We start from the raw sequence: 25,846 nt of genomic DNA on the forward strand, positions 1-25,846 counted from the left end.
CTGTTCCTTTTTTCCTTCAGGGAATCTTGAAGGAGTGAAATTAACTCCTGAAATAAATTTATTTTTAATTCATGGCTTGAGGAAGTTATAAGGTTATCTCTCTTAATGAGGAATTCCTTTGAACACAGCCTACTTGAAATTTCCTTATGCAGTTCATCTGTCCATCTGATACGAGAATATCTGAGCTCCAAAGCTGTAGGGCTCGAATGTTCGATTTTCTCAGCGCAGGATAAATCCTTTCCCGCAACTACGAGTGCACTTAATGGCAGATGGTCACTGTCTAAGCGCTCCTCCACTTTGCATTCCAAAACTTTGTTTTGAAGATCATACGACACGATTATATAATCAATTGTGGAGGCGCCATTATTAGATATAAATGTAAATTCTCCGACCTTCTCCCCCTCAGTACGGCCATTCAGTATAGCCAAGTCCAACTTGTTGACCAAGTGTAATAGGCATAAGCCGGCATAATTGCAGCCTTTATCCTTTGAGGTTCTAGCTGGTATTGAGTAGGCTTCCTCTATAATGGGGGCTGTTTCATGGAAATGGGCATACAAGGCCTCATCAGATTGTCCAGTTCTGGCATTTAGGTCGCCTGCCACCACTACAGAGGCATCAGGAAATTGATTTGATAGTTTGTCAAGATACTGTTCTAACTGAGCCCAGGTATTTCTTATCAATCTTTTCTCTCTTTGTGGGGGTAGGTATACGTTAATCAGCAGCAAGCTGTGGGTTCTCCACTGTACTTGCACAGCTGTGGCCAGATGGGCTAGTGGGTCTAGTTTTTTAAATATGGCCCTTAGCCTTGTTGAGATTAAAGTAACTAACCCACCTTTAACTCGCCCCCCTCTAGTACTTAAGAGACCTGGGAGGGAGAACGCAGAAAAGCCATTTAACTCCACTTCACTTGTGCTCCAGGTCTCCTGGAGAAACACAATGTCATGTCTCTGAATATATTTAGCAAAGGATTGGTCAGAAGTCCTCTTTTGCCAACCTGCAATATTCCAAGTTAGCAGGGCAAGGTTGCACGTTGTCTTGCCAAAAGTTGATCTTAGTCAATTTGCCTTTAAAAGGTTTTTAGGGCCTATCTTTTTATTTATTGGTTGAATTTTGTTCATTTTGGCAATGTCCATAGATGTATTATCACCCAGATGCTCAATGGAATCGATTGAAGGGTGCAGCGTGCTAACATTAGTGATCAGTACTCCTTTTTTTGGCGAATCTACCTTAGGGTGTTCTATTTGTCTGATACCAAGTTCATCCTCATCCAGGTATCTCATGCTAGTCCAAGAGCGCGTTGTAGTTGTCATAGGGATGGTTTCCTTCTTAGATGGTAGTTTGTTGCTGTCCCTTACGCACTGTGTTAGATCTGTTGCTGTCAGATTTATCTCTGCAGCTGCAGAGATATTGTAAGGGTAGTCTTTCATGGTTGCCATAGGGATGGTTTCCTTCTTAGATGGTAGTTTGTTGTTGTCCCTTGCGCTCTGTGTTAGATCTATTGTTAACAGGTTTATCTCTGCAGTTGCAGAGGTATTATAGGAGTAATCTTTCATGGGGTCTGTCTTGGCTTTTTCAAGGAGGTTCTCTTTCTTTAATTGGTCCGTTGCCGGATCTTTCTCTCTTACTTTTTCCTGAACATTCATCTCTGTTAGCTTATTTCTAAGGGTCTCCAATCTTCCCAAGATCTCAGATTGGGCAAGGAAAGGCAACAATCCAAACTGATTTATTAATGCCTTTTCTTCTGGATAGAAGTTATCAGTTCCCTCATTAGGCAGTCTCATCTCCTGTCTTAGTTTCAGGGACCCTTGCTCAGTATGTTCCAGTTTGTCTTTTGAGTGTCCTCTCTCCTCCTTTGCTTTACAAGTAAATCTTATCTCAGCTGTCGTAAGATCATCAGAAAACAAATTCAAACATGTGCTGTTTTCAAAATATCTTGTTACCGTTATCCTTTTCTTTAACAGCAAATGTCTTAATCTATATATATATTTAGCCAAGTTTTGATCTTTGAAGGAGGCAATCACTCGCAGGGAGTATCCATTGTAGAATATGAAATCTACTGAGATAATGTCATTTAATTTTATTTTCCCTGGCAGCATATCATCTAAAGTATTCACAAAATGCACCGAGCGTTCTTTCTGTGTGAGGAAGCCCTTTGGCTTCGGGTAGTTTAGAAAAGCCAACTTCCTATCTGCCAGTATCAGTTTCCATCCTTTATCCTGGGACAGATCTTGCCCTGCTACTGGCTCATCTTGAGATCTGCCATAATTAATGGTATGGGGTGAGTCTTCTTTAATATTTATGGGTCCTTGAGGTTTCAGCATAGAGCACCCGGGTAGTGATTCCGTTACCTCGCTTATTTTGTTGGGCAGCAATGGTGTTTCTTTCAAGGACTTCAGCTGGATCTTTTTTCCTGGATCCACACTGTTGTTCTCTCTGCTGCCGTGTGTAGCAGGTTTGTTAGAGTTTGTTTTTGATTTTGTTGGAATCAGTTTATATAGTCTTTTCCAACATACTTTACATGCACGTCGGTTTATGACAGATTTCCTTGTAGTTTTTATGTTCTTACTTTTCTTTTTAGTTTCAGCTTTCTTCTTATGGGATCTCTTACTGATACCTCGCTTCTTTTGATTTACTTGGGTAGGAGATTCAGTTTTGGGGACAGAGACATACAACCCTATGTCCTTTCCTTGGTATAAATGATTTTCCACTGATGATCCTTGTGTGCACTTGCTGGTTGCTGGTTGCTTTGTATATTCTGACTCTTGAGGGATGGTTGGTGGGTCAACACCATGAGATTCTGAGCCTTTAGCTTGGAGGGAATAATTTTCCACTAGTGTCAGGAGCAGCCCATTTGTTATTGTTAAATATTTTTTCATAGCTGCCAGATCCAGATTTATAGAGAGCAGCCAGTCCTGAGGATAGCAGTCATTGTTTTCCGTCTGGGAGCCCATAGATGAAGTCTGGGTTTTCTGGGAGTTTCGGGTTTCTTCCTGTAACTCTGAGGATAATATCTCAGCCAAGACTATTTCATGGGCCAGGCTCATTGTATTTCTATTTTGGTTGTTATTCTCCGAGTCCTGTATTCCTCTAGAGAAGGTTGAGTGATCTTGAGCAGCAGAGGAAAAAAGAAGGGCCTCATCCTGCTTCGACTCAATCATCTCAGCCATCTTTTGCTCGTTTCCATTTCCATTCTCGTTGTCCCTTGTATGTGAAAAGTATTGCGTGATTTTACTCTGTTTCTCATAACACTCCTGGAACAATGGACTTGTCGCTATCCCCAGGTCCTTACGTTTCTTCCTAGTAAGTACCATTTGTAAATCTTTGTTACCAGTCAGGGGTTATTCTTCCTGTTTCAGAAACTATGTCTCTTAGGAAGTCAAAAACTCCACCCAGCTGTAGACTGAAGTCCAAATTGAGGCAAGATTTGGGGTGGCTGTTTGTAATTTGATAGCTTATAGTTCAGAGCATAACACGGAGTTGGCAATAAATTAGCTGTCACCCGTTTTCCTTATTATCGGACAGACTTGAGGAGAGTGACGGCGTGGGGAGTAAACCCTCCGGACATTAAGATAACAAGAAGGGCTTTGCTGGGGCTGGATAGGGAAGGATTAAAATAAATTAAAATAATGTCTCAACTCTTTTAGCAGCTGAGGCCGGCTCGCTGATAAGAGAGAAACAAAGAGCAGGCTGCAGCAGTCTGGAGCAGGGCCAAATCTCTCAGAGAGTTTCCATAGCATGCGGCTGCAGCAATTATAAAATACTTCAAAAACTGACTGGGTCAGTTAAGATAAAATATACAAGATTAAAAGAAGATTAAAAGAAGTCCGAAGAGCACCGGTAAGCGCGTCTTACCTCGGCGCCATGTTGGCCAATCCAGGGCAATATGTTTTTAAGGACTCCCGTGTGGACAGCAGCTTAATCTAAGCATGGGTGGATCGCAACAAAACCACGATACTAAGATTTTGGGTACCGGGAGCGGCATCCAAAGGCATTAAAGCATTCAACAGAAAATAAATATTCAGCCAGACAGTATGTATTTGAGTTAATGTTGTTTCCTAAGCTTGACAACAATTGTGGTTGCACTGTTGCTGGAAATGTCTCCTTCCTTCTCTGCCCTCTCTAAGCACAGCAACATGTAGTTTATTTTTATTTATAAACACATATATTGCACACTTCCTCCAAGGAACTCTGAGTGATGTGCAGCCATTATAAATTCACAACAACATTCTAAAGCTACATACAACCCTATCCTGCTTACCTGGGAGCCCCATTGACCTCTAAAGGTAAAGGACCCCTGGACGGTTAAGTCCAGTCAAAGGCGACTACAGGGTTGTGGTGCTCATCTCACTCTTCAGACCAAGGGAGCCAGCGTTTGTCCACAAACAACGTTCCGGGTCATGTGGCCAGCGCCAGCATCACTAAACCACTTCTGGTGCAATGGAACACCATGACAGAAGCCAGAGCATACGGAAACGCCATTTACCTTCCCACCGCAGCGGTACCTATTTACCTACTAGTACTGATGTGCTTTCGAACTGCTAGGTTGGCAGGAGCTGGGACAGAGCAACAGGAGCTCACCCCGTCACAGGGATTCAAACCGCCAATCTTCCGATCCGCAAGCCCAAGAGGCTGAGTGGTTTAGACCACAGTGCCACCCGCGTCCGTATGTAGCCATGAACTGTAAAATAAGCTGGGCCGAGAGACAGTTATCGGCTTGAGTTTAGCCAAAAGAGCTTCCTGGCTGAGGTAGGCTTTAAACTGATCCAGGATTAAAGGAAACAACTGCTGGTCTTCCACTTAGATGCCGCTTCCATTCTGGCTATGCTAACAAGGCTATGATCAATTCCCTATTGTTTTTTCTTAATGGCATCTCTAATAAAACCCAAATGAGTCCAATGGGAGGGCAACAACCATCACTACCACCGTATTATTCATCTTAAGGTCATTACCACAATAAACAAAGATTATAAAGAAGCAATAGAATGCCTTATCGGTAGTTTTAAAACCAGCCCACCGGATTTCGAGAGGACAGGTTTGAAATGCCAAGGCCGAAAGGGCCTTTGGCAGGGCAGAAGGAACAAAAAGTGACTTTGACCTATGAGACCCTTCATGGCTCAGGATCCACACACCTCTGGGCAACACAACCTTTAAGAGCAACTGTGTGCACACGCTGCTGGCTGGGACATCCGAATGCCTGGCTCAAATGGCAAGGACGCACAGAGAGAGGTGTACTTGCTGGTTTCCCCATAACTGCACAGCTCCCTACTTCTGGATTGCCCCCTCTAGGCCAGTGTTGCTAACTCAGGCAGAGGTGACAGGAATTAGCACCACTGGAACCTTGTGTATCAAAAGCCATAATCTTTAAATCAATTTTTTAAAAAATCAGTTCCACAATGATTTTACAAACCCGCACCAGAACCTATCCTAATGGCATTTTTACAAGCTTGCAATTTTTGCTCTCTCTCTCTCTCTTTTTAATATACCTCTGCTAAAGAATCCAGATATCCTTCCAAGTCCATGCTCCAGTTAATATGTTTAAAGTTTAACCCAACCCCACCATGACAGACAGCTTACAAGGCCACGGCAGAGGCCAACCACTCGGGAACCACTTCGGAAAGAACGGCCTCCTTTGTCAGGCAGTCCTCAGTGACTTCAGATCAATCTGCTACGTGCTCTGTCTTAACTAATTAAACTTGACGGCGGGAGCTGGGTTCCACCTGGGTTTTCTTTTATTAACTGAACACTCTGTACCTCTCCCAATCATCACCGTGTCCTTCTAAAACTGGCCAGCGGCCAACTGGCAGCCCACAGGCTGGATCCTGGCAACCACGTTCGGTCAAAATGTAGGCGAGAATGCCTCTGCGTCTGGGCGATTCCTTCGTCACCGAAGGAAAACCGGTCCTTGCGCATCTAAGACTAAGGCAGAATTTGCACCGTTTAAGGAGCGCAGTCGACCCATGTTTTGCCCCACAGAGCTACTGTGGGAGAACGGGGAGCATTCGCAAGGGAAGGATTTGCAGCCAGGAGAGGCGTTGCTTCAGTAAACATGCCCCGCTTCCAGCCTCGCCCACCTCTGTGCTCTTTGGGCAAAGGGGCATTTGGAGAGGGTCAAACAGACCCATTCTGCCAGCTGGTCCTCTTGCACAAATGCCTCCCAAACTGCTTTGGGGACACACGCTCGCCAAAGGAACATGCAGTTCTGCCCTAAGGCCCGAAGCATTACACAGAAATGTGTGTAAGATCGTGGAAAAAGCCTTTTGAAAAGGCGGGGTTTGTGTGAGAAAGAGACGAGCTGCTATGAGAGGGGGAACAAAGAACGGGTAGATTGGGAGAGAGTGAACAACTCGCCACACTTGCTGCTGCTGTTCTCCAAATCATGCCACCTTGACCCCTCCCCCACAACAGGGCTAAAAATGCATGCTTCTAATGTGCCAGGCTGCCAGGTCTTCTGATGCTCAGCATCTGAGATGCGGTGTGTGGAGTTTTGGGGTTGCTCCTTCTGGAGTAGAGGTGGGAGCCAAGAAGTACTTGGTGATTCGTTTGAGTAAGTGTGTGTTTCTTCAGGGCAAGATTATCAGTCCCTTTCCAAAGGGTCTTAAAATACATATTATGCCCCCTTTTAATGACGCCTGCCTTCCTTTCAGTCACTCCCCCTCCTGCGCAGAAAGGGATCTGGGTGAATATATTCGAAAGAGGGCACAAGGTTTAAACTTTAAAATGGAAACGGGCTCAATGGAAGACAGCTTGCCCCTCATTGTTCTCCAAATCCCCCCTCTTCCCATGAGGAAGAGTGGATGTCTACTGGGGAAAGGGACTTTTCTGCAGCAGCCTCTCAGCTCTGAAATACCATCCCCCAAAAGGCCTGCCTGGCACCTACTTTAATGTATTTCTGTTGCCAGGTTTTCCAGGCCTTTTAAAGAATGCTATAACATTTGGCCACACCAGGAGAAGAGAATACTTTGGCCACATCATGAGAAGAGAAGACTCCCTGGAAAAGAGCCTGATGTTGGGAAAGATGGAGGGCACAAGGAGAAGGGGACGACAGAGGACGAGATGGTTGGATAGTGTTCTCGAAGCTACCAACATGAGTTTGACCAAACTGCGGGAGGCAGTGGAAAACAGGAGTGCCTGGCGTACTCTGGTCCATGGGGTCACGAAGAGTCAGACACGACTAAACGACTAAACAACAACATAACATTTCATATTTTTTTATTCTCTCTGTGTGTGTGTGCATATGTGCGTGCACTGCTCTCTCTTTCAATTGATCTGGTCCTGCGCCTTTATCTCCCTTTCCACTTTAATTGGTTATTTAGATGTTGTTGCTGTTGGGGTTTCGTTTTCTTTAACGGTAATGAGATTATTATGTTTACGTTGGAAGCCACCCAAGGAACTTTTGTTAGAGGGCCTTGTAAAAAATAATGAATATTAATCCTTATTTTTGGCTTCACGCTTTGAAATTTAACTCCACCCCTGGGAGGGGGGCTAGAACCCTACAATGCCGGGCAAATCCTCAGATTGGGCAACCCTACATGCATTTGGATCCCCAGTTAGGGAGGAAAGCATGGGGAGTGTGTGGTGGTGAGGGGATCTGGAATGAAGAAGCATCTCTTTTACTCTCAAATCACCTCCACCTCTGCTGATGGATCTTCTCTGGAAAGGAACGGGGTGGGAGGAAGCAGGTGGGATTTGGTTAGTTGTGTTTATGTGTTACACTTGCTTGGGCCCTAAGAAGCAGGACAGCCAAACCACAGGCTGCAATCTGCGGGCAAAATCAGGCCAACAGAGAATCTTGGAACTGAACTTGAAATTGTATCACACCCTATATATAAATCCATGTCGGCCTGTCACATGCCCCGCCACCCAGGGTGATAAACAAAAGAATCTCAACTCTGGTAGTCCGCTCCCCACCCCACCCCCACCCAACTTTCATGCACCATTTCTGAATTCCACCATATAGGTTATCAGGTGGCAATACATGCAAGATCACACATGCCTCTTGCTCCAGATTGGGTAATGCAGATCTACTACTACCCCCCACTCCTTACATGCTCCCAGCCATGAATATGGATTGAAGACCTTCATTCCCTTATAAGTTGTCATTTGTTTGACATCTCCTCTGCCTTCCTGCATGAAGAAAAGGCTACCTTGTTATCAGCTCTTTATCCACCATCCTGATTGTTGAGTGTCTACTCAATGCAGCAAGTGTTGGCAAACGGAGATCAGCAAGGGCTTCAGGCTCCCGATTGTTTAACGGCAACAAAAAGCCTTCTATTTAGTCTTCCCACCAACCCCACCAAATGAAGTCGGTAGAATTCTTGACCTGCAGTAACTCAGATGTAGATGATGATTTGGGGTATCTGCATATGCAGATCATTCCACTTTATGGCTCCTGGGGTGCTGCATGCAATTGGCTCTCTGCCACCATTTTGCACCTGGCTTCGATTGGCGTTGTAGTACAAAAAATGATATATTTTTTTAAAAAGTAGTTCCTGCCACCCTTGAATCTGCCAGTGCCTATGACAGAGTAGCAAAGGGTCGCTAATTCACCTGTGCAGGGCTGGATTTACGTTTGATGAGGCCCTAAGTTACTGAAGGTAATGGGGCCCTTTATATGTCCAGCTGTCCTTTGTCAACAACAAATTGTCGCTTTTTTTGTGTTGAAGATATGCTATATGGTAATTTTTGGACCTAATAGGTATCTAAAGCCATTTGCACATAACAAAATATGTATTTTACCAAAGTAATTGTTGAACTGAAATATAATTAAGAAGAAGTATATTAATACAGTGGTACCTCGGGTTACATACGCTTCAGGTTACAGCCTCTGCTAACCCAGAAATAGTACCTCGGGTTAAGAACTTTGCTTCAGGATGAGAACAGAAATTGTGTTAAGTACTTAAGCCGAGGTACCAGTGTAGAGAAATACAATTAAGAAGAAGTATATTGGGGGGGGCAAGAGAGTGGGGCCCTAAGCTATAGCTTGTTTAGCTTATATGTAAATCCAGCACTGCTTATGTGCAGCCAAATCAGGAGCCTTATTTATTCTGTGCGCTCCATCTAGCTAGCCAAGGCGTGGGAAACCGTTTTTAGACGAGGGGCCATGTAATCTAATAGGGAACCTTCCAGGGGCCACATACTAGTGGTGGGCAGAGTCAGAGACAAAAGCGAGTAAAGCAAGAAATGGATGTGTCTTTTCCCTTTGCAGAGCAGGGTGTACTACAGCCATGCGGAAGCCAGAGGTTCATTCACACCCACCTGCAAACACCTCTCCATCCTCTAAACAATCAATGAAGAGGCATCCTTGCAGCTTAAAGACACGTCAACCAGACAAAAGTACTTCAAGAGGGTTGACAGCAAGGCCTGTATAGCCCGGGATGGCTGTGTGGCCTAAGGGGCGTTATGGGGGCTGGACAAAAAGACCTGGAGGGGTTGCATCTGGCTCCTGGATCTGACGTCCACCATCCCTGGACTAGTCACACATACACACGAGGGGGGGGGGGATATTTAAACTAAGCAAGGTGGCCAAATCTAGCCTCGTGAAGGCTACTATCCTGCTCCCAGCTGGCAATTTAGAAGCAAGTGTACATCTATTTAGGGACAGCATCTGCAACCATGGGAGCAGGTAGTGGCAGCCCCCTTTTGAGGGTGATCTTGCTCTGGGGCCCCTCTACCCAATATCCCCTTATGAAAGACAAGCTCTGCTTCAACAGACCAAGTATCCACCCAGGGTGGATCTACACACGGGGGGGGGGGGGGAACCACGCTGTAAATATGTCAGAAATTAAATTGTTATTACTAAAAAAAAAACACTATGTAAAAGCGCAAAGAATTTTTTTTTGCTCCCCAGCGCCATCTGGTGTTGCATGTTTATAATGCATTCAAAGCGCTGGTGTGTTTTTTGACTAATGTAGCTGAGTCCCAAGTTCAGCATCCTGTTTTGGTGTCTACCCAAATACCTCCAGGAAATCTATATGGAGAGCATGAAGGCAATAACCATCTCCTGTTGCTTACTCATTCTACCCTCAACTCCAGCAACTGGTAATCAGAAGAAAACTGTTGCTGAATTTGAGGTACACTGTTTCTGGACATTTGGTTGGGTATCATACACAATAGCTATGAATAAACCTCTCCTCCTCCACAGATTTGTCTATATAAAAACACGAAAGTGACTCTCCAGTGAAACTAGTTGCTGAAGTTTGGGAGTTATGCCCGTTGTATTGTTTGCAATCTCGCTCAAAATTTGCTCCAGCTTCTGCTCTAGGAATTGTTCCCCCCCCCATTTTTACCCCCCCCCCCAGAAAACAGAAACATTGAAACCGATTATACTGTGATTTCCCAATCATTTCCTTTTGTTCAGGTCCTCTTTTCATTTCTGCTTCAAGGTAAAGTGGGAAACAGGAAGAGGACTGAACTCTAACGAACAGACAGATACAAGTGAAAGGAGAATTAAAAAAAAAAAAAAAAGTCAAAAGAGCCAGAAACACAGTAATAAATATATATATATTTCAAACTCAGAACAGGCAATCTCTCGCTATATTGAGACAAAAATGCAGAAGTTGCCATAAACATTGAGGGTGGGAGTGGAGCGATCAGCTTCAAAATTAGTATGGTAGACCGTAGATAATAATTAAGAAAGACGTCAAAACCAAAACAGGCAGGAACAAAGAAAGAGACCGGGACGTTGTGGAGATCTCACAATACAACCCACACATACCGGGAGGAAGCGCCACTTAAGGCAGGGGACTTAGGTTTGAGTACATCTACTCAGGATCAAGCTATAGATGCCTCAAACCGTTTCGTCTCCCCCTCCCAAACTTGTTATCCTCAGTGTGACCCTTTCTGACTCCCAGCGGGAAGAGGAAGTGCAGCCTGCAGAAAGAGGCAGAAAGGAAAGGGAGTCTGCTTACCTGGCCCTGGTGATTTGAGTTTCCGCTGCAGCCTCGACTCTCAGAACTGGGGGATCCTGTTTAGTGAATCCTTTATCTACCTGCCTCCGGAACGGCCACGCCTCCTCCTCTTGACATCACAGCCAGTCAAAACACACACAGACACATATACACAAAACCCAGACCGGGATCGACTGCGCGACGGCAGGTGCACCAAGCCTCCAATTCGCCCCCCTCCCCGGTCACAGCATGCAGAGTTTGATGTTTAACTTTGCCAAACTTTTCCCTCTCCCTTCCCTCCAATACTCTTGCCTTTGCCTTGTTCTTAAAAAATAAATCAGGCCATGACAATATTCCACGCCACCTCAAACCCTGCCAGCTAGCAAGGGAAGGGCATCTGGTGTTGCTCGTAAGCCTGATAAAACCAGACTTGACAGCTTCGGGAGAGTAGAGATGGAATGGGGGCAGGGAGCAGAGGCTGGAGAAGCAAAGATCGCATTTCGAGCTGGCCTGCCGGCTGCTGATCGGTGCCTTGATGTATATAACCTTCCACAGGGACAAATCTCATGACGGCAACCACCTCAGGTCTACCACTTCATGCTACATACAGCAGTACAGGACTAAAAAAACAATAATATACTAAGCAGGACTGAGCAGGTGTGTGAGTTCCGCAGTAGGGGGAGGAAACCAGGGCACAACTCCCTGCCCCTCCTTTCCGTGACCTAAAGAAACTCCAAGCTCTCAAACAACTTGGACTACAAAAACAATTATGCAAGTAGAATGCAAGCAGGGATGTTGTCGTGGGCTGGCCGGATGCAGAGGAGTGGCGGGAGGCACCAGTTGGGGAACCCCCCAAGGGAACCCCCAGGGGAAGAAGGCTCAGAGCCAGAGGACTGGTGGTGGGATGACAATGAGTGGTCAGAGGGAGAAGACTTGGGGAGGGGAGGTGTTGGAAGCTAGAAGAGCAACAGGGTTTAGTGAGCAGGAAGAGGCTGTGTGGGAGAGCAATTCAGGCTCCGAAGCTGAAGCAGAGGCTGGAGAGGAAGCTGGGCAAGAGGCAGAGCTGAGACAGGCTGCTGAGGAATCCAGGGAGTCTCTCCCTCCTGCTGCAACCAGCTCCCCTCCCCTCTGGTCTCCTAGAACACGCAAAGAAACGAAAAGAGCAGAGATTGGTTGTGTACAGATGCCGTCTGCGACCTGCTTGGGAAAGACCCTGGATAGGAGGAGCCTTAGAGAGTGGTGGGAACCGTCAGTCCTCACAAATGCTTCATTGGAGCAAGACCTACTGGGAAGAGTTGCTGGAATCACTAGGCCTGTGCTACTTTGGTTCCTTTGAATAGAGAGTTAACGGCACTGACACCTTTTTTGGGTGTGTGTTTTTTAATGCTGATCTATGCTTGACTCCGGCTCCTTACAGGGTCTTTCCACGTATGATTATTCCCTTGTTCAACGGACGATGTGGACTGAGGTCCAATGAGCCTCAGGGATGTTGCAGCTGTGTCACACTTCCACGATGACAGCTCCCCTGCTGTCAAGGAGGGTCTCGCGGAAAGAGAACATTGGTCTGAGGAAGAGGGAAACATTCCCTCCTGAGGGAAACATTCCTTGGGAGCTGAAAAGCTATAGTCTCATGAGGAGGATACTTCTGTGGGGTGGGGTAGGATGGAAGGATTCTGGTTGTGGCTGATATGAACAGTGATAAGGTAGATCGTATGGGACGCAGGTGATGCTGTGGGTTAAACCACAGAGCCTAGGACTTGCCAATCAGCAGGTCGGCGGTTCAAATCCCTGCAACCGGATGAGCTCCCGTTGCTCGGTCCCTGCTCCTGCCAACCTAGCAGTTCGAAAGCATGTCAAAGTGCAAGTAGATAAATAGGTACCGCTCCGGCGGGAAGGTGAACGGTGTTTCCGTGCGCTGCTCTGGTTCTCCAGAAGCGGCTTAGTCATGCTGGCCACATGACCCGGAAGCTGTACGCCGGCTCCCTCGGCTAGTAAAGCGAGTTGAGTGCCGCAACCCCAGAGTCGGTCACGACTGGACCTAATGGTCAGGGGTCCCTTTACCTTTACCTAAGGTAGACCGTAGGGTTTTTGATGGGCATACAGACCGTAGGGTGCACTGCCTGCCTGGCGTGAAGATTGCTGTTATTGCACATCACCTACATAGTAGATAGTGCTAAGGAGGAGTCAGTGGTCGCAGTGCATGCTGGAACCAATGACATGGGGAAATTATTATTATTATTTTATTTATTAAGTTTGAATACTGCTCTTCATCCGTAGATCTCAGGGCAGTTCACGACATAAAATTACAATACAAAAAACGCAAAATGCATAATAACAACGAGAACAAAAGCAAACCAATAAACCCCTCTCGCTCAATGTATTTGAAAGGACATCAGATGTCAATCAGCCAAAGGCCGGGTTGAAGAGGAAAGTTTTTATCTCGCGGCTAAAAGTGTATAATGAAAGGTGTCTGCTGAACCTCCCTGGAATATAAAACTGCTGGATTGTGCTCCCAGCAATATATTGTTTAACTTATTAATAATAATTATTAAACCTTTATTTTTACATGAAAACAGTTACGGAACTACAGTGGTACCTCTGGTTGTGAACAGGATCTGTTTGCAACATGAGCAAAACGCAACCCACGTCTGCGGGTCGTGATTCGCTGCTTCTGCGCATGCGCGTGACGTCATTTTGAGCATCTGCGTATGCATGAGTGGCGAAACCCGGAAGTAACCCGTTCCATTACTTCTGGGTCGCCGCGGGACGTATCCTGAAAGAATGTACCCTGAACTGAATGTAACAAGAGATATGACTGTACAATTAACAAATGAACAGCAACAATTGGATACATTTATTAGGAGATGCCATCAAAAGCCAGTTTTTAAAGATCTTTAAATGTATCTGCCAGGGACCATCCAGCCAAGGCCTCTGGCAACTCTGTGGAGAAACTAGCATGGCTGCATGTAAACAGAGCTGGTCCAGAAGTGACATGGGAACATTTGTGCCAGAATGTGGATAGCACAACACAGCCCTAAGGTCCTTCTGGAAAGAGTCAGGGCCCAGGGGAACAAACAATCCGGAGAAGAGGAGAACGCATCTAAGGATGCCTTGCCAAAAGAGAAAATGTTAGGAACTAGGCAGGGGAGAAGAATACAGCTGCACAGGAAATAATCCTAAGGTTAGTTCAGGAAATTATATCAGAAGGAACTTTGCTCTGGTGAGAAAATTGGGAGTGAGAATGGAAAGTGACTAAATGAGCCACGTGATGATTATCTGGAAATCTATGAAGTGAAAAATGATTGGCCTCATTTTACAATTTCTTCTAGCTCAGATTGCAGTAGATGAGAAATGAATGTTCCATGAAAACAGAAGCACAGTCATGTAGCAGATTTCAGTGGCAGGGTGTACCAGGCACGTTGAGAAAAGGTTTATCACTGGTATGGGAGAACAGGAAAGGCTGAACCTCGTAAGAAATTTGGCAATCCGTTGATGCTATCGACTCCATCGAGTGGTGTCCAAATCTAAATATGCAGAAATAACAAGTGGCAGAGCTCTTCCTACAGGTGGGAGGTTGCCTGGAGGTACCTAGATAGAAGAAAAACCTCCCGCACTGTCTGCTGCCCTTTTCATATGTTATTTCCTAACACATACTGTGTGATCAGGAGAACAAGCCTTATGAGGAACGGCTGAAAGAGCTGGGTATGTTTAGCCCGGAAAAGAGGAGACTGAGAGGAGCTATGAGAGCCATCTTCAAATATCTCAAGGGAACAAGCTTGTTTTCTCCTGCTCTGGAGGGCAGGACTCAAAGCAATGTCTTCAAGTTACAAGAAAGGAGATTCCGACTAAATAATTTTTTTGGGGGGGGTGGGGGAATTCTGATAGTAAGAGCTTTTCGAGAGTCTCCTTCGGGAGGTGGTGAACTCTCTTTCATTGGAGGTTTTTAAGCAGAGGTTGGATGGCCCTCTGTCATGGATGATTTAGCTGAGATTCCTCCATTGCAGGGGGTTGGAGTAGATGATCCTTGGGATCCTTTTCAACTCTAAGATTCTATGTTCAGGGGCCACCTACCAGTAGTGTGCAGGGAAAATGCATTCACATACCATTCCCTCCCAAGCACACATAACAGAAACACATGTGCACACCCTATTAACACACACACACACTTCTCTTATACAGTGGTACCTCTGGTTACGAACTTAATTCGTTCTGAAGGTCCATTCTTAACCTGAAACCGTTCTTAACCTGATGTACCACTTTAGCTAATGGGGCCTCCCACTGCCGCCACGCAGCAATTTCTGTTCTCATCCTGAGGTAAAGGTCTTAACCTGAGGTACTACCTGTGGGTTAGCTGAGTCTGTAACCCAAAGTGTTTGTAACCCGAGGTGTTTGTAACCCGAGGTAACACTGTACTCACACAGCTCAATTTACTTCCATGCTTTGTTATATGGCGAGGATCCCTTTTTCACTAGGAAGCTGAAAACGATACCTGATAGGGTTGACAAAGCAGAGTGCGCTGGCTCTGTCTCACCAGCCCAGTCGGTTTCCATATTAGCTGCAGAAGAAGTGGCCTAACTTCCTCAGTGGCCAGTACAGAAGCTAAACCATCCAACAAAGCAGCAGTAGTGAGCTCTGCTGCATCAACCTAATAGCCAGAGCAGAGACAATGTTGGCTATGTCTTGGAGACAGTCTGGTGGACTGAACTGAGAGGACTGGCAGGCTGAATGAGGCCAGCAGGCAAAGGTTCCCTAGCCCTGCTGCAGACTGCAAATGTGGAGGGGGAGTGTGACTGCAACTCAGTTCTTCCTCCTAGTTACCCTCCATTCCAATGTAGTTGGACATGACAAAACAGCTGGATCCCTCGACCTGTATGACACATCATCAAATTTCACACAACAATCTACACAGAGGTTAGAAGCAGGAGAAGCCATGCATTCTCCCTTCATGTGTGCATTCAGATCCTAGATAGTTGGACAATTATGTGACCATTTAATATTTGCTGAAAACGACCACACAAAACACTTTGTACAAGGGTAATGACATCTGCATCAACTTCATAGGCTGGAAGGAAAACCCTGGAGTCTGTGGTGGGCAAGTGGTGGGCCCCCATCCCCTACGTGAGCAAAACTCCAGAACCACTTTGGGTTTTTACACAAAGGCACCACCCTACCTGAACTTCATTGATTGGTTTCAGGATATAGCAGTCTTCCAGGTGCTAGACCGGAGGGTGTTATAATCTCTAAAACCATGGATCAAGTTATAACTGGTAATTCCCAAAGCTGCCTGATTGATTCTGAGTATTCCACACTTTATTATGGATGGAAATTTTCCAGTTACCCTTATGAAATTGTCCTCTGGTCTAAGCATTTATTAATCTATTATTCCTTTAATCTATTCAGTAACATTTTTTTTTAAACAGCTGATGATTGAATAATCTGTATTTTATTAGAATCAGCTGAAACTTTGCACTTTAATGTTGAGATTTATGAGACTGTTTTATGAGAGTATATTCTGTTGTGCTTTTAACGTTATTTAATATCTATTTGTTTTATATTACTTTGCATAACTAAATTTTTAATTCCTCTCTGTTTCTTAAGTCATTAGTCACGGGAACAAGGGTTCTGCTTTGTTTGTAAATCATTATACGCCTGGGTTATGTCATAAGTGGTCAGGAAGGGGGGGGGGAGAGAGAGAGAGACAGAAAGTAGCAGCAGCACAGAGGTGAAGTGATTGGATAGGTCAGGTATGCAGAAGGACAGTAAGACATCTATGAGTTATCCCCTTTTCCAGTCATCTCCCCATGCACTGGGTCCTGGGCTGTTTGATGCTCGCATGCACCCACACCCTAGACTTACGGGCCACACACATTCTTACAGAAAGACATCACCACCTCCCGCTCTTGCACACACTCCTATGTACATTCCCACACCCAAATACGTACATAATCAGCATTGCCAGCCCCTTGCACTCCAGCACAGGAGTGGGGCTGGCTGGAAACAATGCCTTTGACTTTGCAGAAATATTCTGTGCCAAGTAAAAGGCAGAATTTCCCGCTCCCGTGCTGACGTGGAAATCTGTGCAAAAAAAAAGGGGGGGTAGGCAGTGTTCAGGATAGGCAAGCACACAAACTTCATTTCAGATTGATCGGTTACAGCCAATAGAAACAAAATATCGCTTTGTGTTAGGGTTGCCATTTTCTTTTGCAAAGTTTTTGAACTATTCTTTAGGAAATTCTGCAAAATCTAGACTTCCGGCGTGAGTTGCCATACGTCCGGATTTTCCTAGACACTGTTTCTGACTGCCGTATTCCGGCTATGTCCGGCTGGGAAATTCCGGGTGTATAGGATCCCTTTTTGTGTGTACAAAGAAGGATTTCCCTCCCCGTCATAGAGTTTGTGAATCTGACAAATACAACTCCAGAGTCCCCCCTGAACTCACAATTCAGATTTATTGACCTTAGCCGTCATATTTAACACACCAATCGAAGTCTTCCAAAAGGCCTGCCTGCTGCAATCTCTTCTCCTGCCTAAATGCTGTGCAAAAACAGGATCCTGGGGAATCTGTGAAGGTTTACTGCAGTGGATTGCTGCTTTAAGCATACTAATTGGATCGGTTTCAAACATCGTTTTCCTGTACTGTGCTTTCACAATTCAATAAAAGATGTGAGAGTAGTTATTTGTTACTTAAATCTATACCAGAAAATTGTCCCATTCTTTTTTTATATAAAAACAGTAATAATTGTAAAAACAATACAAACAACACTTTTTAAAAATGTTGACAGAGGAAGGAAGGGAGGGAATAGGGATACAGAATGACACAAACAAGTCCATATATGGAATTGAGATGTCTAAATATTTCCCTTCTGATTGCTGTTTGCAAAAAGCCACTTTTTCGCATGTCCCAACTTGGTAAGGTTCTAAGTTCATTGCACAACTTGAATGTTATTTCTTGCCAGTACTGGAGCAGCAATTGCTTCGCCACCGTTAAGTGCCCTCATTAACCAGCTGTGCTGAAGAACACCGGAATGCAATTCAACGGCATATTCACATCCATCAGGATTTACCCAGCACCTTATAACCTCGGACCAGAATACAGCCGTTCTTAAGCAGATGTCCACCAGCATCCTCTAGCGAAACTTGCTGGCATTGCTTCTTCTCCACTAGCAGACCCATTCTATACAGTGGTGCCTTGGTTCTCAAAAACCTTGGTACTCAAACAACTTGGAATCCAAACACTGCAAAACCCGGAAGTAAGTGTTCTGGTTTGCAAACTTTTTTTGGAAGTCGAACATGCTCCGTTTTGAGTGTTATGCTTCTGATTTGAGTGCCACACTTCCATTTTGAGTGTTAAGCTGAGGTTTGTCTTGTTTTGCTATTTATTTTGTGTTTTTGCAGCTTTTTGTCTTGTTTTTGTGACTGTGTGGAGCCCAGTTCAGCTATTGATTGATTGATTGTGTGACTGCAGTACATTGATTATTGCTTTCATTTTATCTGTCAATGGTCTCGTTAGATAGTAAAATTCATGTTAAATCGCTGTTTTAAGGGTTGTTTTTAAAAGTCTGGAATGGATTAATCCATTTTGCATTACTTTCTATGGGAAAGTTTGCCTTGGTTTTGGAATGCTTTGGTTTTGGAATGGACCTCTGGAACAGATTAAGTTTGAGAACTGAGGTACCACTGTATTCTCATTCAGGTTTAATTAATATTACTGCTTATGGAGCCAAAACAGAAAAAGCCATGCACAAAAGAGAGGCTATAAACAGACTTGGGAAGAACTTTGAGGCTTGCAGTAGTTTCAGGGATGTGGGTGGGTGTAATGATGTTAAATTCTTGAGAATAATCTTTTGAAGAATATTCTGGAGAACATTCTTGAGAATATTCTCAATTAATGAGTATATTAGAGAATTTTCATTTAAAATAGAGGAATATTCACTTTAATGCATTGAAAATGATATAATTAGTCAATATACATGTTTATTCGTGGGTAAAATTGTTCAGATGACAACCAAGAACTGTACAGATACTTTTATTCAGTGGGGCAATGCAGTGAATTCACATTCCTTGATTTTCTGCACCAAACTTGAAATTGAAACTTCAATGTGAATGACTCACGTTAATCACTAAGCCTGCCACTAACCGTATATTTACCACCAACTTCAAATTCTAATTATGTTGCGTATGTATGAAATGTAGCTTTTAAAGTAAAAGGAATATAAAAAAACCATCAGGTCTGCTACATGAGTACATTCTTTAATAAGCATATCTACATGGTACAGTATTTTCAGTGCTACACTAATAAAATCAATACAAAGTTTAAAATAAATGCTATTATTTCCAGAAAATATAACACAAATAATCAGTAATGACAAGTTACATAACATCAGAAATGCAAATTATGATCTGCTTAGACAAGCAAGGCAACACACAACATATTTAAATTATAATTGATAAATTTTCACAAGAAATAAATAAAAATATAGAAACGTTAGCTGTTTAAATCAAGGCCACCTCACATGCAGTTACACATAATTGTATAAGCCTAGGTGCTTTAAGTGTATAAAGCATTAAAGCTACTTTCTGTAGATTTTTTTTAAAAAAGAAACCAACCATTATATGGCCAAGGGTATAGAATTGCTAAGAATAAGGTCACACCAAAACAGAAAAAAACTATTACATATAGTTGAAATACATACGAATTCGAAATGTTCATCAAATTAAATGAATAGCATTTTTTTAAACTGCCAATGGTGAAGGGACACAATGCCCAGTAATGTAAATGGATTAAAAAAAAAAATCGTTATTCATTACTTACACTGGCAATATCACACCTTGACTTATTATTTACTAGATTTTTTGAAATGTGGGTTGTAAAACTGGTTCTTACATTAGAATTGACAGTTTGCGGAGAATATTCTCCGGAGAATTTCTCTGGAGAATATTCTCACCTCACATCAGTGTGTGTGTGTGTGTGTGTGTGTAGGGACCCTAAGGGGGAAAACAGCCAAGTGAAGACTGACTTTGCTTCGTGCCCTGGGGATGCTCACAACTCTCAAAATATATATTTTTGATCAATATATATATATTTAAAGCTGCGTGAAAACACTGTTCATTCAAGCACTACTTCATGAATATTCTCCCTTTCAGACTGTAAAAACCTTATTGTATATGTCGTCAGCTATGGGCAGAGTTTGAAAGGTACTGCCTAAGCACGTTTCAGTTGAAAGGGAGCCGATCTGTGAGCCGTGGGGCCTGGGAGGAATAATCGCAAGGGATCTCCTACCTTTCCCTGGCCTCTGGATATCAAAGCGCGATCCCCTGTGGATCCATTCCAGAAGTGGGAGTCCCGATGCAACCGATTCCATGTTCTCCTGATGAAGGAAACAGAAGGTTCAGCGAGCGCACCCTGATTTGGGAGTAAGCAGTAATCTCTTGAAGAACTACCTTATCGGAACAGGAGCAACAAAACTTTTAACTAATACAGGAAGATGACGGATGAAGAATCCTGTGTGAGAGGCAGGGAAGGGTAGAACTCCCAGGCTGGGAGGTTGGGAAAAGAAATGGAAGCTCCCAGGTGAGAGCTGGGAGGGCCCATCTCATATTATGTGAGATAAGGGTTAAGATCTACCCCTGATAAAGGACTCTGTATTTTAATTTCCTATTTTTCTTTTATTTCTTACTGTTTTCTTTTCTTGTTTCCTTCTATATTTTTATTTAGATTAGTTTGGTTTTTATTGTATTATATGTTGAAAACTTTCAATAAAAATTCAGATTTTATTTTTTTTAAACCAAACACTTGTGTTTTGTTGTTTTTTAACACTGTCCCCAGGAAATAGAAAATCTAGAAGCAGCCATTCACAGGGTCAGGTTTTCTTTGCGAGCAGAAAACCAGTCATGCTGTCTTATAGTAAGGTCTGCTTAGGTATGTTTTCATGACATAACTAAAATGGAAGTTCGCTGGTGCAATGCTCCAGAACCTGGTTTAAACCCCAAGCTTTGTTGCTTACTTACCAAACCACTGGGTGAGACCTGAGAAAGAGGATCTAAAACCACTTCATTTTGAAGCGGCTGTGGGGGAAAGCCTGCCCACTGAGGCTCACAGCTAGGGGTGCCAGAAGGCAGCAGTTCCCATTCTGGTTGGTCTTCATCACAACTGTTTGGCTTTCACCAAATACGATGTTATTTGCCTTGCTATCTGCTATTAGACGTAAGATACTCTGAACTCGAACTCAGGACGCAAGGGAGAAATGTGCTAAGAGGAAGGCATGCTTAGCAAATCCACACCGTGATCAACTCCCTCCCGGAAACCAATGTCCCCACTGTGGAAGGACGTGTGGACCCAGAATTGGCCTCCACAGTCACTTACGGACTCATTGTTAAAACCGTGTTTATGGAAGACAATCTTACTCAGCTACGAGTGATTGCCAAAGAAGAAGAAGAAGAAGAAGATGTTGGTGATGTAACTATTTACATACTATGTACGCTTACGTTAATTTCAGTGTAAAAATTGAAACAATATTATTATTTTTTTACTGTTTTATTTGCTTTTCTGTTTTATCATATCATCAGTATTTAAAAACCGGCTGTCGTTAATAAGATACTGTATGCGGACTTAATAAACAACAGTGAGGTGAACGAATATTCGCTGGACTAATTTCCATTCCTGATGAACGAATATTCGCTGGGATATTTCCATTCCTGACCATGGATGAACATACGAACTGCAGCAGTTTCTGCTTCCTTTTGCATTGCAATTCTCCAACATCCTTACTCCTAGCTTGCGGCAATCCAGTTGTGAACCCCAGATACCTGGTGCAAGATTCAGGTTTCGACACAAGACTCTTAAGATACACTTGAAGGTGAGGAAAAGCTGAGGCAGTGACAAGTTCCCACACTGAGCTCTTCACACGTAGCTCTCTTCTCCAGCCACCTTGCACAGAGGCGGCTGTAAAAATTCAGCCTGGGCCACACATGGCTCCCTACCACATGGGTGATGGGGAGGGAAAGAGAGGGAGCCCTCCCTACAACACGCCAACATCCCACCGGTGACATTTCACAGAGCTTAAACTTGCTCTGTGGATAAAAGGCAGCGTGGCACTTCTGTGCCTTGGGTCATGCTGAACTTGTGATGTGTACACAGAGGACATATGGCATGCAGACCGTCTGGCCTTAAAACGAGTCAGATCATTGGTCCATTTAGCTCAGCACTTACAGACACCGAGGGCAGTGACTCTCCAAGATCTCTGGCAGAAGACTTCCCCAGCGATCATCCCTAATCTCCTTGTAACTGGAGAATGCTGGAGACTGAATAAGAGATGTTCTGCATGCAAGCTATGTACTCAACCACTGAACCAACAGCGTCTCAGTTCATGCCCCAAACCTGCACTTTAATACACTACTGCTGCCCTCTGCCACCAGTTCCTAGAAGCCGACTTCAGGAGAGGGGTCAAAAGTTTCATTTCAGGCACTGAAACATCTGCAGTCGGCACTGGTGTCGTTCAGAGATAAGCGTTCAGGACTTCTGGAGTCAAACCGACTGCCCAGGCTCTCTGTTGCAGCCTTCTCATTCTGCTCAGCTCAGTGATTCCATAAAGCCCGTTTCTTGCATCTCTGAGAAGGCAGGACCAAATGAGAGGGGCACCAAGCGAAGGGAAGAGACACCAGTTTATCTTTGCCCCACATTCAACAACTCCCTCTCCCTCTTCAAAACCCTTTTATGGCTGTTGATTTACAGCACCCCTTGGCTGTTTGGTTGCCGAAAGTGCTGAGGTTACATGAGATTTCCAGGAACAAGAAGCCTCTTCCCGGAATTCTTTCCAAGCTGCAGAAGCAAAAGCCGCAGGAACATGCCGTACACCCAAAATGCTAAAAGCGGGAAAGGGGCTGCTTGGCTGGGGGAAGAAATTGACAGCTGGGATCTGTGGCTGCCTGGAACAGTGATTTGGCAGCCAGTGTGGCACTGGGTACAAAAATGGGCTGCCCAAGAATGAGTTCTTACGTGTTTTGAGAACGGAAGGGAGTAGAGGGGCAGCGTCTACTGGCAATGCAGCCGACACATAAATCTGATTATAATTCCAAGGCCAAGACAGCTGCAAAGGCCTCGCTAGAGTGTTGAAATGCTGTGTCATCCTGGAGCTGAAGTGATGGGCTGTGCTCGCTGCTGGGATTTGAAGTCAGCAGTAACCCAAAGCCTTGGCAAAACCACCAAGAAACAGCCTCGCTTTCTTCCCTGAAGCCTGCCACCCCAGAGCCCAAGGAAACATTCTCTGCGCTATGCCGAATGATATGAGGTTTTTGTTATGTCGTTATTTAGGATATTTCTACCCTGCCCTTTAAGGCAAAGTCATCACTGGGAGGGCTTGCAGTTAAAATGTTTTTTTTTAAACACACACACACACACACACGCAATTGAATAAACACAACAAAAACATCATATATGGGGGCACCAAGAAGATGAAGCTTGGCTGAATAATAACACTAAATTAGGGGTTCTTTAAGATCACAAAAGAAGAGGCCATACGCACCTCCTGTGATGGGGAATTCTCATGTGTGGGGTCGCCACTAAAAAGGGCTCACCGTGGGCTAGACAGCAGAACCTCTCTGAGCACTGCCTCTTAGGGCACAGGCAGGTTCATATAGGTTCAGGCAGTCCTCCAAAATTCCCTTTAAAGGTTAATACTAGCGGTTAAGCTGAAAATGAATAAGTAATCAATGTAACTGGTGCAAAGCTAGTGTGATGTGGCCAACTGCCTAGTCCCCACAAGCATTGTGGGGGTGGAGCTTTGCATAAGTGGAAGTGTCTGCAGTGCCTTCAAAGGCAATCCTATGTAGAGAGCAGTCGTACCTTAGATCCCAAACACCTTGGTACTCGGATGTTTTGGCTCCCCAATGCCGCAAACCCGGAAGTGTCTATTCCGGTTTGCAAACTATTTTTGGAAGCCAAACGTCTGATGGGGCTTCGCAGCTTCCTGCAGCCAATCAGAAGCTGCACTTTGGTTTCCGAACATTTTGGAAGTCGAACGGACTTCCGGAACGGATTCCGTACAACTTCCAAGGTACGAATGTAGTTCATTTTGGGATAACCTCTCTCTCTGTGTGTGTAATTAAGGTCAGGTCTGCTTTTCCCTATGGCTGGCAATAATTTTTAAAAACCCAGTACATTATGATTAATGATTACTTTGAAGGAAGAAAATTTCAGGTTCCAAAATTCACTGGGCTTCTACCAGTTTTCATGCTGCAAAAACAAGCCTTCCTACTTATAGCATCACCTTGAGGGCTGTTTCTCGTGGTTCTGTGGTGGTGCATCCCCACCCCTGTACCTCACCTTTCCTCACAGTCACTACATTTCCCCCCAAGGCAGTGCTATCCCCTGGGACAGCTGTGTCGGTAGAGCATGAGACTCATCTCAGGGTTGTGGTTTCGAGCCCCACATTAGGCAAAAATATTCCTGCATTGCAGGGGTTTGGGCTAGAAGGCACTCATGCTCCCCCCCCCCCGCAACTGTACAATTCTATTATTCTAAGCTGCAATATAGGCAGAAATTAAACAAATTAGGTTTTTCGTCTCACGTGCTGGGGAAAGTTCACCTGTTGCTTTGTTGCCTGCCACAAGTGGGGGGAAAGGTGACAAGCCTGGCTCCCTTGAAACATGTGCAGGTACCATATTGGCTCAGCAAGCACTGACACACCTGTATGCCTCCTAGGCAAAAGTCCCTCAACTACGGACTCATTCTGACTTCCATTTGCCCTGCAATTTCTTCTGTTTGGCCTGTGATTTCTCAGCACTGGCACCAGAGGTTTTGCTTTTGTCCTACCGCTTTCCCTGGGGAAACCTGCTGCTTACAGCTGAATCAAACATCAATATGCAGAAAACCCAGCTGATGTTTGCTCCAATTCAGCAGTAAACAGAGAGGCTTCCCTAGGGAAAGCAGAGGAACAAAAGGAAAACTTCTCAGACCCAGCCCTAGAAGTCACAGGCCAAATGGAACAGTGGGGATGAGCCATGCATTTTCGAGGACACCAGCTTCACTGCCCTAACCTAGGGTTGCCATTATTTTCCTGGCAGGATCGCTTTGACTTTTAGCTGGTACACCATCAGTGGAAATTCAGCAGGGGAAGTATGTTGCTTGTCTCATCTCTAAACGTGAATGTCAGAGCTGCCCCTAGGTCCCAGCTCACAGAGGACCAACGCCAGGCTGTCGTTATGTACAAAAGTCTTTATTGAAGTTCAGTTTCCATTTCAAAGCCGCAGCGCGCAGCTCTACGTCTTAACCCTAGATCGGCGAAGTCCCGTCTGAATCTCCTCCCCTCTGACACCAGTTTAGGATCCTAGCCCTGCTCCACCTTTTCCGCTGCTCTCTCCTCCTCTGGGTCCTCCTGCCCGCTGGGGCATTCCCCTTTCTGGACTCTTCTGACGCTGAGTCGCTTAACTCCTCCCCCTGCCTCCAGCGGGCTTTAGGACCCGGTTCCCAATCCTCATTCTCTGCTGTCCCGCGCTCCTGTACATTTGAACTTGCCTCTCGCGCCAACCCAGTGACCTTCCTCCTGACCGTTAAACTACTTCTGTCGCTGCTTCCCTCTTCTGGGATACTGGCCGGATCTGACCTCCCCTCCGTTGTCTGACTCTCTGACGGGGGCGTGGTCAGCCCTGCCTTCTCTTCTCTCCCTGGTGGGGAATCCACTGGTCCCGATACCTGGGACTCTTCCCCCCTACTATGCTCTGGTTGGGAAGCTGGTCCTGATTTCCAACTGCTGCTCTGGGAGTCCCTGCTGCCCCCTTGCTCCTGGGGCATTCCCCTTGGGAACCCCCTCCCCCTGGCCACCGGCGCCCCCTTCTGTGAATCTTCCGATTCGCTGGAGAGGCTCATGGAATCCCTCGGGCCACTGTCATATTCTCCTACGCTCCCCTCGGATTCTTCCCCTTCACTCTCCATCTCCTCTCTTCCCGGTGCCTCTGCTCCTGAG

At 45.0% G+C, this 25,846-nt stretch overlaps 1 protein-coding gene across 4 annotated transcripts in view; it reads right to left on the reverse strand.

The window, feature by feature from the left end:
- The window catches only part of GRB7 (growth factor receptor bound protein 7), an 84,469-nt gene that overhangs the window by 50,012 nt on the left and 8,611 nt on the right, over nt 1-25,846 (reverse strand). For 2 of the 4 annotated variants that reach the window (XM_079948741.1, XM_079948740.1), the window contains one exon: nt 20,167-20,254. The exons of 1 other annotated variant lie outside the window; for it this stretch is intronic. In XM_079948741.1, coding sequence (XP_079804867.1) covers nt 20,167-20,248 — 82 coding nt within the window. In that variant the 5' untranslated portion in view covers nt 20,249-20,254. Of the gene's footprint in view, nt 1-10,907; nt 11,098-20,166; nt 20,255-25,846 lie in introns of those variants that run through there. One more of the 4 variants, XM_079948743.1, reaches the window with a different exon arrangement.

This window comes from Podarcis cretensis (assembly GCF_951804945.1).
Source record: "Podarcis cretensis genome assembly, chromosome: 13".
Taxonomy (NCBI): Eukaryota; Metazoa; Chordata; class Lepidosauria; order Squamata; family Lacertidae; genus Podarcis; species Podarcis cretensis.